Below are 15,361 nucleotides of genomic sequence, written 5' to 3'. Positions count from 1 at the left end.
TAACAGTCTGTGTTATGTTGAGATTCGCCTGTTCTTCGGAGGTCTTTTAAACAAATGAGATTTACATAAGAAGGAGGAAACAATGGAGTTTGAAACTCAACGTATGTCATTTCCATGTACTGAACTCTTGTTATTCAACTATGCCAAGGTAAATTCAATTTTTCATTCGATGGCACCTTTAAATTAGCATGGTGGTGCTAACATGCCTAGAGTCCTGCTCCTGGACTGGGCTATGAAAAGATTCAAATTGGATTTAAAAGGACACAGATAGCCAATTACAATATTTACAAATGTATTAGCTGCAGGGGAGAGATCCAGCCCGGGGCATGAGAGCAGAGACATGGCTGGAAAAGGAGAAACAGAAAAATAAACAACTGCAACACATGAGATCAGGTCAACGCTCAATCACTGAAGTCATCCCCCCTTAAGCCCCTCTACACGTTCACACTCCAGTAAGCTCATAGAAATCACATCCTGTCATGTGACCTTTGGCTCTGATGCTTATTTACTCAAAATTGTGGGTAAATAGTGAGTTTTAATTACTTTTCATGCTCACTGGCGGCTCTGATTGGCTGCGGTAAGCTGCCTCCGACGCTTTATCAAGATCAGCGATAACGCTGCTGTTTACCCCGTGGCACTGAATTTAGCCTGAAACAGAATTATGCTTCCGCTGCAGGTGTGTGTGTGTGTAATTCATTAAAGCACAGAGGAGTGTAGTAAGGTCAAACACTGTTTGCTCACTGCACATTTCCATTTTAATCAGTTGGGTGAGTCGCTCTGAAACACACAAACCCCAGAGATCTGCCCCACGGTTTACTGACCCGTCTACACACACACAAACACACACATACAGGTCAGTAGTCAGTAAGACAGATGAAAAACAATGTGACAAAGAAAAAATTGTGACAGACAGACAAATTACATCTACTGTGAATATACAGACAGACAGACAGACAGACAGACAGACAGACAGACAGACAGACAGACAGATAGATAGATAGATAGATAGATAGATAGACAGACAGATAGATAGATAGATAGATAGATAGATAACAGATGATAGACAGATAGATAGATAGATAGACAGATGATAGACAGACAGACAGACAGATAGATATAGATGATAGACAGATAGATAGATAGATAGATAGATAGATAGATAGATAGATAGACAGACAGATAGACAGATAGATAGATAGATAGATAAATAGATAGATGATAGATAGATAGATAGATAGATAACAGACAGATAGATAACAGATGATAGATAGATAGATAGATAGATGATAGACAGATAGATAGATAGACAGATGATAGACAGACAGATAGATAACAGACAGATAGATAGATGATAGATACAGACAGACAGACAGACAGACAGATAGATAGACAGATAGATAGACAGACAGACAGACAGACAGACAGATAGCAGTGTTGGGGTAGTTACTCAAAAAATGTAATTAGTTACTAGTTACTAGTTACTTCTGTAAATTGTAATGAGATTACTTTACTAGTTACTGCATTTGAAAAGTAACTTCACTACTTATTACTTTACTTTACTTTTTCTTAATTTACCGTGTAGATACATGGACAAACATCATAGCGCTATCATCACTTAACCTTTCTGCATAGAGTTTATTGTATAAATATTGAACCATATGAAAGAACAATAACCTCGTCTGCACAAAGAAATATGCCTCACCGTAAACAACAGAAATAAAGAAGGCTATGGTGGGGTCATTTTAAAATTGTGTCAACACACAAGTTTCAAAACACAGGCTTTGAATTGCTAATTCAAAAGTGAAAGTATAATGCTCGCGGCCGCACGGGCATTCATAACGGCACCGCGCCAGTGGACACGCACGTACGGTTATGAACGCCCGTGAATGCATTTTAATGATGGGTTCATTAATGATGAGTTTATTATTATTCTTAATAAAAAAACCAACAACAAAACAATACAATCAATGACAAACTCGCTTAAATAGGCGCTCAGTCAAGGTGAGGCGAAATGGGCAAAGTGAGGTGCGACTCTCGTTCAGCCCACTTTGAATTGAGCAGACGCGTTCAGTTCTGTAACTGAATGGTCACATGCAAAATAAAGAAATAAAATATTAAGTTTTGTTGCCAAATTTAGATTTTTTTTATTTGAATATTATTTAATATATTTGTTTGATTTGTAATGATTTATTATAATTTAATTAATTGCTTGTCATCAACTTGCAATTCCCTTGCGAACCCCCGTTTGGGAAACAATGTTTTTTTTAGAACATTATTTAGGCTACATTCATTCCTTGGCGACGCGTCATGCAGCCAAGCTACAAGTATCGCGTTTATTTTGTTTTTCCTTTTTTATTTAAAATATTCACAAACTTGTTAACTAGGCTGTATCATGAATTATATGATATTTTCCGATTGTCATATATGTGGAAGTGAATGTGTTTTGTTTAAACACCTTTAGTTGATAAAACAGAGGATCTGTCGGATTTAAATTACATAAATTCATCATTCTTTCCCGAAATAAACGTAAGTGGCTGGTGAACTGGGATAAGAGAGTAGGCTAAACTTTGTTTCATACGCATTGTATCTGATATGAATAAACAACTTCGTCAAATTATAATTTAAAGGATTATTGCAGCTTCCATATGAGTGTATGGAATCTGCATTTAACAAACTATAAATGTCTTTATTATAGGCTATTTAGCCTAGTCCTCATTCAAACTTCTGAAACCTCAAATAAACATGTGGTTGAAAACTTAGTTGTGAAATATGAAAAGCTCAGAGCGCGTTAATCTCTGGCTCAGCGCCAGCAGCGGGAAAGCAGGTTTGAATTTAGTGTATTGAACGTTCTCATCACACCGGTGTTATCGTACACGTTAAAAAAGTTCAAATCGATCAGGTGAAAGGGGACAAATTGAAACTGAGGGGGCACAAATCAGATCTGAGGGGGCAATATGCCCCCTTTTGCCCCCTCGTGGCGCCGGGCCTGCCGAAACCTGTCTCCATCTTCATTTCCCGCTCCAGCAGCTACGTCAAATCGATCTCTATGGCAACGGCACACATACAGGCACACGCATGCACGCACCACTTAAACAGACAGAACTTTACAGGCAAACACGGCTTGGGTAACGAAGGAAAGCGCGTTCCTATAGTCTAGTAAAGTAGTGTAGTTACCAATATTATTAGTGTAATGCGTTACTTTACTTCGTTACCCAAAAAAGTAATATCGTTACTGTAATCCGTTACTTTGTAACTCGTTACCCCCAACACTGACAGATAGATAGACAGACAGACAGACAGACAGATAGACAGATAGATAGATAGATAGATAGATAGATAGATAGATAGATAGATAGATAGATAGATAAAACAATATAGACAGTCAGATTAAATCTGAACATGCAGACAGACATAGAACAGTGTTACAGACAGACAAATATACAGACAGACAGACAGAATGAAAGATAGACAGGACAATATGGACAGACAGACAGATAGAACAGTAACAGAAAAACAGACATATAGACACACAGACAGACAGACAAAACAACAGACATTAAATCTAAATATGTAGAATATGTAGACAGACATATAGATACACTTATAGACAGACAGACAGATAGTGTCTCACCTCACAATCTGCTCTGATACGGGTTTGTTCTGAAACTTGGGTGGTAGTTCAAGGATGGGCTTCACTGTGAAACATTGAATGTCTGTTGGAATCAAACTAAGAAACAATAACCATGGACAATTTGGGGATTTAAGATAAAACTAAAGAAATGCTTTTATGCTGAGTGACAGTCAAGGATACACTGCCCAGAGGAGCTCCTGATGTCCTCGCTGGGAGGGGTGGTGGTCTTCATCTTCTCAGCGTTGGGGAACTGAGTCAGCAGTCTCGCCACAAAATCCTCCCACCGCTCATACTCCTTCCCTCGATAGATGAACATCTTATTCTGAAAAACACCATCAATAGACATTTTCATCTTGAGATGAAACATCCCTTTTCTGATTTATTTTGACGACTTTTCTGTTCTTGGCATCCTATCTATGAATATTATTAGCATGGTATGAATTTCAAAGCATCACATTTTCTAGTACAAGTACAATTAACACATCAGTCTGAATAAATACACAGAAATACAACAAAAATCAAATTGACAAGCCAGAGATGAGCACTGACACATTGAGATATGATTTACAACAGCAGTGTTTACATGGAAAAAAAACACCTGAAGTGTCTATCATTAGCAGCATTAGAAGCATATCTAGAAGACTTTAACATATGAAATGATGGAAGAATTTCATAACACGTTAAAGCAGACTGATGACAGAACTACAGCATCATCAGAAGGACATCTACATTAGTGGTTCTGGACATTTTACTCAATGAAATGCTAAATCCAAATAAAAAAAATGCTATCCATATAATCTGTCGCCTTTGGCTTGCTTAGTTGGGGACACTTGACATTTGACTTGACATTTGATATTCAACAGTGCTTTGATCTGCCTGCATTGACACTATTCTTTAAGAGCTGCTGTGCAGCCAAAATTATATACCAGTTATCAATGTAAAGATGCTTTGACACAATCTGCATTGTAAAAAGCGCTATATAAATAAAGGTGATTTGACTTGAATCGAGCATAGTTCAAATAGTAAAAACAGGCTTAGAGAGGGAAATAATGCTTCTCATAACTTGTCAACAGCTGTGCATCCTATGAAAAACCACTAAATTAAAAAAAAGAAAAAAAAGGGTAATTGTGACTTTTTATCTCACAGTTATGACTTTTTTTCCTCACAATTGCGAGTTTGTGTTGATTTACACATGCGAATGCGAGTTATAAAGTCAGAATTGCGAGTTTTAGTCAGAATTGCGTGATATAAATTCAGAATTGTGAGATATAAACTTGCAGTTCTGAGAAAAAACATCAGTCTTTTTCCCTCACAATTGGACATTATAACACACAATTGTGAGTTTATATCTTGCAATTCTGACTTTATATCATGCAATTCTGGCTTTATAACTCGCAACTCTGACTATATCACGCAATTGCGAGAAAAAAAATCAGAATTGTGAGATAAAAAGTCGCAATAACCTTTTTAATTTTTTATTTCATGGTGAAAACAAGCTTCCATAGTATCTAATTAAACACTATGGTGTTTTAATCTGTATCTTGAAAGTCAAATTACACAGATGCAAATGTACAATTGTGTGACATGCCCTCGAAAGAACAACTACTATACAAAATAAAGGAAAATAAGAAAAAAAGTCTGATTTAGCCTATTAATTATATTGCACTTAATGACAACATTCATAAATATTAATATAGTTATGTGTTTCATTTCAAGGCAGTGTAATTTACTACTTTTGGTAGCGTGTTGGGGTGTCCAACGTAGAGTCCTAATGGAAAGCCAGCTGATCTAGATCATTCAATCACCATCAATAAATACAGGGATTTTACGAAAACACAGCAAAACGACACTAAACACACAATCTCACCATGCAGGGAAGCTCATTCTGATCTCAAAATAGCCAAAGCTGATGTAATTCAGAGGCGTTTGGCTGTCTGGAAACGCTCAATTATTGCACACTCCCATAAAGACACCGTCAATCATCTGCGCCCACATACAACACTGTCAATATGTTTCCACTCGCAGCGTCTGTGTGAACTACTACAGAAAGACTACTGTGTGCACACAAACACCTACACGCATGCAGAGAAACATGAGAGGGAGAGGGAGAGTGAGGAACGCTCAGAACGGGATACTAAATTACCAATATGCATGGAATTAAAGTGTTTACTTTTGAACAATGCATGCTCACATTTAATATTTGACAGTAGTACAATGCAGAGTGCTAGTATCCTATCTGAAAACAGCCTGAGAGATGCAAACACACACACACACACCCACCCTGCCTGCATGAACATATTTCAGCTGCTCAATTAGTGAAATGCGAACTGGAAGTGAAATATGCCCAGGGCCGTTTTCAAATCTGCTTTGAGCGATAAGGTGACAAATTGCACGGCGCTCTCGACGGGTGTTTTCACACCGCCAGTGATTCCAAGCACGGTGGAATAGACCGGCAACTCTCACACGACTCCGCACGCATACAAAAGTGCCACTTTAAGGAGGGAGAGGAGATTGCAAGACGTTTTCTATTTCAAAAGGCAAAGCTTCTCTCCACGGAGCAACATGTCAACACTAGCAGGAGGCGACTGGCCTTTTGATGGCCGATTTATTTTTTGTTCCCAGGATGTCTGATGGGAGATGCATGACTGCAGGCGCCTGGAAGAGTATTAAAAGAATTACAAATATATCTGAAGCGATTCGGTGCCACAACCACAGGCTTAAACAGACACATGATCTATGGGAGGTGAATGATTCGGTTTCATCATGAATGACTGGAAATATGTAGAAGCAAACCCACACACTCCACACAGCAATATTATTTTTATGCTTTTTCACTGTCTGACCTTTTTTCTAGCATTGCATTTGCATCACCATATCATTGTTTTGGTTTACTTCTGATGCACGTGCCAGGGTTAGGGAGTTTTCCCATGTACGGGACAATTTAGATGAGAGTCTGTCAAGGCCACATTTAAAAAGTCAAGTCAAAAACCTGAGAAACATCAGATTTGTACAGAAGCTTGTTTATGCCACAGAATTTAAAAAAATAAATAAAATTGCAACTGTATTTCAAAATTCAGACTTTTTAACAATCAATTATGAGTTTTCATCTTGCATTTCTGACTTTCTGAGATACAGTCAAACCAAAATGTATTGAGACACCTCGAACATTTCATTCATTATTACAGTTAATCACTATAGTTTAAAAATGGTAATAAAATCTGACAAGATCTCAGAGTTAAACTGTGTCAGAAAAATTCATCTTAATTATGTCAGATAACTCTTAAGCAAAACATGGTCAGGTCAAAGTGTCTGAATAATTTTTGGTTCCAAATTATCATCAATTTTACTGGTAGTCCACTGTATGAAGAATTTTTGGGTATATGTCGTCACAGTTTACTTTATTTTGCTATCCTCACTTACATAAATGAACTATAGTGTCCTGCACCCACTAGTACAAATATATCAAAAATATCAAAAATGTCTGAATAATATTTGGTTTGACTGTATAAACACGATTGCAAGAAAAAGTCAGAATTGTGAGTTTTTATAAAATTGCTAACTTTTTCTTGCAATTTCGACTTTATATGATGCAATTCTGACTTTTGCTCTCAGAATTGAAACTTTATATCTCACCATTCTGAGAAAAAAGAGTCTGAATTGTGAAATGCAAACTTGAAATTACAAGAAAAAATTGTTACATAATGACCTTTTTAATTTCTTATTCTGTGGTGGAAACAAGCTTCCATTGATTTTAGCAGCAATGTGGAACTGAAATACATTTGGGAATAGCAAAATAAATAAATAAATAAATAGAATAATATAACTGATTTTAAAATTCACTAATTTAATAACTATTTAATATATATTTATAAGCTTTTTGGTACTATATTTTTTAAATTTAGGATTATTATAGTTCTGAAAATAAAAGTCCTTATATTTAATATTCACAATTTATATTTTAAGACTAGAAGTCTAGGTCTGGGACAATGAATTAACCTTTTTATATCAAAAGGAAAAAGAAATGTGTTAGTTTTAATACAAATCAACCCCTGGAAGAGGTCGGTGTAAATGGTTTCTGCACTACAGAAGACAGCTGTTGATGAGTTTGGAGAGGCCACACAAAGACACCAGTAATTGATTTCCAGGCCTTTGGAAACATATCAAACAAATTCACAATGCAATGCATTCACACAAAGAAACTGACATCTCCATGGTGATGGTGAAATATGAAAAGATTCAGGATTATAAGAGAAATTCTCACCCGGAGGAAAGAGGGGAAGCCCAGCCCATAATAACCTACAGCGAAGTAGTCCGGCTTTGGTCTGATCACTTTCACAATGCTCTCATAAAACTGAGCCTGCTTCCTCTGAGAGAGACAAAGACAATCATATCATCAGTACTGAACACATCATTCACAAACACTCTTTAAATGACAATAAATCTGATATTGTGTGCAACAGACCCTTTTCACAGACTGTGATGACGCGTTTTAAAGGTAATCAATATCGTAAATCCTGCAAAGTTTCTTATATTTTCATTTTTTTTAAAAACACATGTGCATTTCTAACACTATACTTAGTATTATATTACCTTTGCATCAAATTACAAAAATTAGTTAATGCTGCTGTGAGGGTGTTTCTAATACAGCAGCTATGCGAGTGACATCTTTCTCTCTTCTGACTGCCGTTATCGATCTCTTTCTATTTTTTCCTCTTTTTGAAAGTTGTGAAAACACTATTGTGGAGTTTTTCTTTTACTATTTGAGCAAATGGAAACACAAAAAATATATTTAATGTATTATTACATTGATTTTACTCAACTATGACGACTTCCGCTTCTGAGAAACCCGGAAATGTGAAAAGGGTCTATTGCGTAATAAAAATGTATTAAAAATAGAATTAAAAATAAAAACAGGTTGAGATCAATATGGGAAGGATTGCAAAGGTTGGTCACAAAATTTCGGTCAGGACTGTGCAAAGTGTGCCAACATTTGATTTTAAATAAAATCAGTCCACAATCGTTCTTTGCGTCTGAATGGATCAATTTGCCATTTGTTGCCAATTAGACGAAACCTCACTAATGAACAAAATGCAGAAACCCATTAAAACACCATAGTCCATTTATATTAGGCCAATTTACCTACTTAGGTGAACTTGATAAGTCTGAATGGCTCATTAATTGTTTGTTTCATTGCAAAACCTTGACAGCGAAAGTTTGTACGTACCAGTAAGGCGCTCAGCTGCTCAAAGTCAAACATCTCGTTCTCGTACTGTTCGGCTAACTCCTTCCCCAGGATAATGGCCTCCTCCCACATCTGAACACAAAGCAAAAACACATCAAACGTCAACATTATGCCAAAACATAGCAACATAATATCCTTCTAACCATCTGTGAACAATGTGCTTTGAACAAAAAGTGCTTTTTGAGATGGAAGCAGATGCAAAAATTACCCAGCTGCATCGTGATTGTGTAATATACATACTGTAATATATATTTATATATATATATATATGGTGGGACTGCTTTTCGAGGTGAATGAACATCTGGTTATGCGTTATTGATGTTATTCCTATGGGAAGCAGGTGGTCCTAAATGAGTCTATATCTGTGACCTCATCCGAACAGGAACATTGATATTCTTCGACTCTGACATTCTCTCATATCAGACTTATAACTTCAAATGCCAAGTGTAAATAAAACCTCCAGCTAGCATTACACTTCTGCTGCACAGGGTTTGATATATAACTAATTCTTCAAATGAAACTTTGAGTGCATCCTGGCGGCACGGAGAGAGAGTGAGGCTATGATTATATATCAATATCTGCAGTGCATTATTATTGAGAAAGCTGCCAGCAGTAGTATCTGCAGTCTGTAGGAGACATTGGATTACTTATTCAGACCGAAGGAAGAATAAAGCAAGTAGAATGCAAAAAAAAAAAAAAAAAGGCATAAAAAGAAACTTGCATTGTAATTTCAGACCACATGTTCAGCATGAAAATGACTTTCCTCAATCTTTTTCTTGTCGAGACTGCGGAGTGCACTAAAGAAATAGCACACCTCAAAATGAAAACTGTCATTATTTACACATCTTCGTGATGTCCCAAACCATATGTTGAATACCAAAGGAAAACATTTTGAGGCTGTCAAAAACACCAAGTAACACTACCAAACTATAAATGAGTGCTTGAATTCCCAGTCTTAAGACTTATCATCTTTATATGAGGAAGAAACTCAAATTTTACATTCATGTATGCATTCATTATATTCTATTCTTGCAAAAAAAACCTTGAGTCTAGCACATGTTTGCATCCAGAATTCAAAAGTGCATCAAATTTGGTTACTACACACGGGAACCAATGTCATTTTTGCATCAATGACAGCACTGACTGCACTCACAAGCATAAAATAGTCTGATATTGAAGGATTAGTTCACTTAAGAATTAAAATTTGCTGATAATTTACTCACCCCCATGTCATCCAAAATGTCTTTCTTTAGTCAAAAAGAAATTAAGGTTTTTGAGGAAAACTTTCCAGGACTTTTCTCTATATAGTGGACAAAGGGTTGAAGGTCCAAATGTCAGTTTCAGTGCAGCTTCAAAGGGCTCTACATGATCCCAGACAGGGAATAAGGGTCTTATCTAGAGAAACAATCTGTCATTTTCTAAAAAAAATAAAATTGTATATACTTTTTAACCACAAATGCTCGTCTTGCACTAGCTCTGCAATGCGACACGCATTACGTAATCACGCTGGAAAGGTCACGCGTCATGTAGGCGGAAGCACTACGTCCATCTCCATCTCTATCTCATTTTCTCTTTCAAATTCAAAATCGTCCGACATTGTTGTTTTACCTTTTTTTGTAAAGGCCGTTTGACTTAGTCTTTGCATGTTCGCTTTGTAAACACTTGCTCGTTACTTTTGCATACGTCACGTGTGACCTTTCCAACATGATTACGTAATGCGTGGCGCATTGCAGAGCAGTACAAGATGAGCATTTGTGGTTAAAAAGTATATGCATTTTAATTTTTTTAGAAAATGGCCGATCGTTTCACTAGATAAGACTCATTCCTCGTCTGGGATCATGTAGAGCTCTTTGAAGCTGCACTGAAACTGACATTTGGACCTTCAACCCATTGAACCCCAGTGAAGTCCACTATATGGAGAAAAATCCTGGAATGTTTTCCTCAAAAACCTTCATTTCTTTTTGACTGAAGAAAGAAAGACATAAATATCTTGGATGACATGGGGGTGAGTAAAACCTATATTTTTCAGATTCGGCATCTATAGTATTTTACAGAAGAGAATGGCATGAGAAGAACATGCCTGTATCATATGAACATGTACATTATAGAGGAATATAGCTGTGGTCCATGTAATTGTCTTTTTTTCCAGAAAAAAGGCTCAGGAAGAACTTCATTTGTGAAAATTTTGCAAAAGTGGGCTTCGGTGCAGGGGGAGATCATCAGAAACAGTTCATTTCTGGATGAACTGCTCCTTTAAGGGAATATACAGGGAAAGAGTAGGAAGAGTTTATGTGACTATGTCTTCCTGTCTTGGCTCTCAGGAGACGTTCAGCCGTGACATGTGAGTATGTCCCAGCAGTCTGAGCCGTGTTTAAAATAGACTCTGAAAAGCTGGAGTAATTCCCACAAAATGTGTCGAACAGAAGAACTACGGCCCAGAGCTGCTCCTCAGCTCGCTTTCCAGGACTGACTGACTGCCACTCTCCTTCAAACACACACACACTTTCCTGTTCAATTCTCTTGTGTTCTCTCTATTTGACACACTCGGTCATGATTTTGAGCCGCTGAGCCCAGTAATAGGGTCCAGTCCAGGGCAGCAAATTCGCTAAGAGTCCCCCACTGAGAGACCTCTATGCTGGGCGCAGATCTCTGCGTGGCCCCTTATAACCCTCAAATCCCCTCAGCTCCTCTGTCCAGCCTGTCAGACTAATGGAGATGTAGCCATAGCAGAACAGCCAATAATCTCTCTCTCCATGGGTCACCTGTCCGTTACACTGAACGCTGCAGACTCTCTCAGTACTGCAGCTGCAGGACGTGTTTAAAGGCATGCAGAGGTTCACGCATGCTGCTTCAGACATGTAATCACATGGTGTGATACATGCACTGACACAAAAATGGATAAAATGAAAGACAGCAAGAAAGAAAAAAGTATAAGAAATTTTTAAGAAAGATGACGATAATCACATTAGGATGCCAGCATCAAATTTATGTATTAATGCAAACTAAAATAAAAATAAAAAACATCCTAATTCATATAACTACTTATGCAACAATGATATTAAATTATTAAATTATTCCACTGCAAAAAGAAAAAAAGAACACAAAAATCACAGGAACTTTTGGGAACTTTAAAGGTGCCGTAGAACACGTTTTCAAAAGATGTAATATAAGTCTAAGGTGTCCCCTGAATGTGTCTGTGAAGTTTCAGCTCAAAATACCCCATAGATTTTTTTTAATTCATTTTTTTAACTGCCTATTTTGGGGCATCATTAAATATGCGCTGATTCAGCGCGCGGCCCCTTTAAATTCCCATGCTCCCCGCCCCCCGAGCTCGCGACTGCCTTAACCAGCATAAACAAAGTTCACACAGCTAATATAACCCTCAAAGTGGATCTTTACAAAGTGTTCGTCATGCAGCATGTCTAATTGCGTAAGTACAGTGTTTATTTGGATGTTTACATTTGATTCTGAATGAGTTTGATAGTGCTCCGTGGCTAAAGCTAACATTACACACTGTTGGAGAGATTTATAAAGAATGAAGTTGTGTTTATGAATTATACAGACTGCAAGTGTTTAAAAATGAAAATAGTGACAGCTCTCTTGTCTCCTTGAATACATTAATAAACAGTGGTAACTTTAACCATATTTAACAGTACATTAGCAACATGCTAACGAAACATTTAGAAAGACAGTTTACAAATATCACTAAAAATATCATGATATCATGGATCATGTCAGTTATAATTGCTCCATCTGCCATTTTTCGCTATTGTCCTTGCTTGCTTACCTAGTCTGATGATTCAGCTGTGCACAGATCCAGACGTTAAAACTGGCTGCCCTTGTGTAATGCCTTGAACATGAGCTGGCATATGCAAATATTGGGGGCGTACATATTAATGGTCCCGACTGTTACATAACAGTTGGTGTTATGTTGAGATTCGCCTGTTCTTTGGAGGTCTTTTAAACAAATGAGATTTACATAAGGAGGAGGAAACAATGGAGTTTGAGACTCACTGTATGTCATTTCCATGTACTGAACTCTTGTTATTTAACTATGCCAAGGTAAATTCAATTTTCCATTCTACGGCACCTTTAATCAGTTATGATTCAAATGAACAAGAAATAAACCATTAGATCATTTCAGCTTGCTAAAATTAAAGTAGAACACGTTTAATAACTGCAGCTCGCAAGGTTGAAGTTGAAATTCCACTATTCTGAAAACACTGTACACTACTAATAGTTAGTTACTGGCCAACATGACTAAAGCATGTGTGATAGTAAACAGTGTTAGTGATGGTTACCTTGCCCTTGTCGAAGTAATTGATAATCTCCTGGTACAGCTGGTCTTTGAGTTGACATTGAGTGGTCGCCTGGTATCCATCTCTCTGCGTCAGGTGGGCGGCACACGCCTCTTCAGACCACTGACAAAAAAAAAAAAAAAAACAATCATTACACACTTCAAATGCACTGCATTAACCTGCTGTAGTGACCTGATGTTAACTTCACCGTTAGATCTAATCTGAATCTATACGCATAAGAATACATTACAGAAGTCAACATAAAACTTTAAAGTGGTCATATAATCAAATGTCCCTTTTATCTTTTGAAACAAGAAGGTTCATTATATGATGAAAACGCAATGTAACTCAAAACTTCCCACGTATAAGAAAAACGAAGCTGCAGAAACGTCTGATGCAAGTTACAGTATGTGAATTCATTAACACAATCGCCCACGTGTACGTTAATGACGGCTATTCTGCATTCAGAAACTCGGCCCATCGAGTCACGGTGAGATAATAAGGAGGAAGAAGGATATTATTATTTCAAAATGAGATCCCTGATGATTTCAGTTGGATCTGAACAGTTTGAGTGACACAATTCAGATCATTTTATGGAAATCATTAAAGCAAAGCAGCATAAAAATAGACCTTTATTCAACATATCAGAGAGAGTGGCCACGAAAAACTGAATTAGGACCTTTTTAGAGCAAAAAACTTTATTATGAGCATTATAAGTGGACCACAGGGAAAGAACAAAATGAAAGAAACAAAAAAATGTATTACCCCTCAGAACAATAAATGAAAATATGCAATATGCAGGTGCACAAACACACTCTCTCACACACACAGAGCAGTGTGGTCGCTTTCAGATCACAGCTGCTGGCAATATTAATTTTGTTGTGCTGAGAGTCTGAAAGGTTTTGGCTGTATTACTGTGCGGGCATGAAGAGCCCATCTGATAACACTGATTTATGTGGCCACACTGTAATATTCATTACAGATGCTGCCTGATCCTGTAAACAAGTGATTATGGGGAGAAACTGTGCAGATTAAGAACTCTTGGTTTTTTTTTGCTGACCACTCAGTTCATCACCTTTGTGGAACACACACACACACACACACACACACACACACACACACACACACACACACACACGCACGCACGCACGCACGCACGCACGCACGCACACAGGCGATCTGATAGGCTGGAGTAGATCAGCTGACTCTCCAGAGGGCCGCTGTTATTGGCTGTCACGTTGAGCTACTGTACTGTGCTTAGGGCTCTGTCAGAACTGATTCACTGTAGTGTAAATGTAATTGACATTTCATGTAGCTCTGTGCAACAGTGGGGGTCAAACACCTCAGGAAACAGCATCATCAGCACAAAAGCCACGTGTCTGTTTCTGGGCCCTATATATATATATATATATATATATATATATATATATATATATATATATATATATATATATATATATATATATATATATATATATATATATATATATATATATATATATATATATATATATATATATACAGTACAGTCCAAAAGTTTGGAACCACTAAGATTTTTAATGTTTTTAAAAGAAGTTTCGTCTGCTCACCAAGGCTACATTTATTTAATTAAAAATACAGTAAAAAACAGTAATATTGTGAAATATTATTACAATTTAAAATAACTGTGTACTATTTAAATATATTTGACAAAGTAATTTATTCCTGTGATGCAAAGCTGAATTTTCAGCATCGTTACTCCAGTCTTCAGTGTCACATGATCCTTCAGAAATCATTCTAATATGCTGATCTGCTGCTCAATAAACATTTATGATTATTTTCAATGTTGAAAACAGTTGTGTACTTTTTTTTTTTTTTTCAGGATTCCTTGATGAATAGAAAGTTCAAAAGAACAGCATTTATCTGAAACACAAAGCTTCTGTAGCATTATACACTACCGTTCAAAAGTTTGGGGTCAGTAAGAATTTTTATTTTTATTTTTTTGAAAAGAAATTAAAGAAATGAATACTTTTATTCAGCAAGGATGCATTAAATCAATCAAAAGTGGCAGTAAAGACATTTATAATGTTACAAAAGATTAGATTTCAGATAAACACTGTTCTTTTGAACTTTCTATTCATCAAATAATCCTGAAAAAAAATATTGTACACAAATATTTTGTACAATTGTACACATTAAATGTTTCTTGAG

The 15,361-nt window shown here is 36.7% G+C and overlaps 1 protein-coding gene across 2 annotated transcripts in view; it reads right to left on the bottom strand.

Annotated features, from left to right (window-relative positions):
* dock1 (dedicator of cytokinesis 1) overlaps positions 1–15,361 on the bottom strand; it is a 299,327-nt gene that overhangs the window by 34,223 nt on the left and 249,743 nt on the right. For both annotated transcript variants that reach the window (XM_048170101.1, XM_048170102.1), the window contains exons 38-42: positions 13,175–13,294; positions 8,856–8,945; positions 7,893–7,997; positions 3,812–3,953; positions 3,632–3,713 (exon numbers count right to left, since the gene is read on the bottom strand). In XM_048170101.1, coding sequence (XP_048026058.1) covers positions 3,632–3,713; positions 3,812–3,953; positions 7,893–7,997; positions 8,856–8,945; positions 13,175–13,294 — 539 coding nt within the window. The remainder of the gene's footprint in view (positions 1–3,631; positions 3,714–3,811; positions 3,954–7,892; positions 7,998–8,855; positions 8,946–13,174; positions 13,295–15,361) is intronic.

This window comes from Megalobrama amblycephala, linkage group LG20 (assembly GCF_018812025.1).
Source record: "Megalobrama amblycephala isolate DHTTF-2021 linkage group LG20, ASM1881202v1, whole genome shotgun sequence".
In the NCBI taxonomy this organism is placed as follows: Eukaryota; Metazoa; Chordata; class Actinopteri; order Cypriniformes; family Xenocyprididae; genus Megalobrama; species Megalobrama amblycephala.
This window is presented reverse-complemented; position numbering and strand designations above follow the sequence as displayed.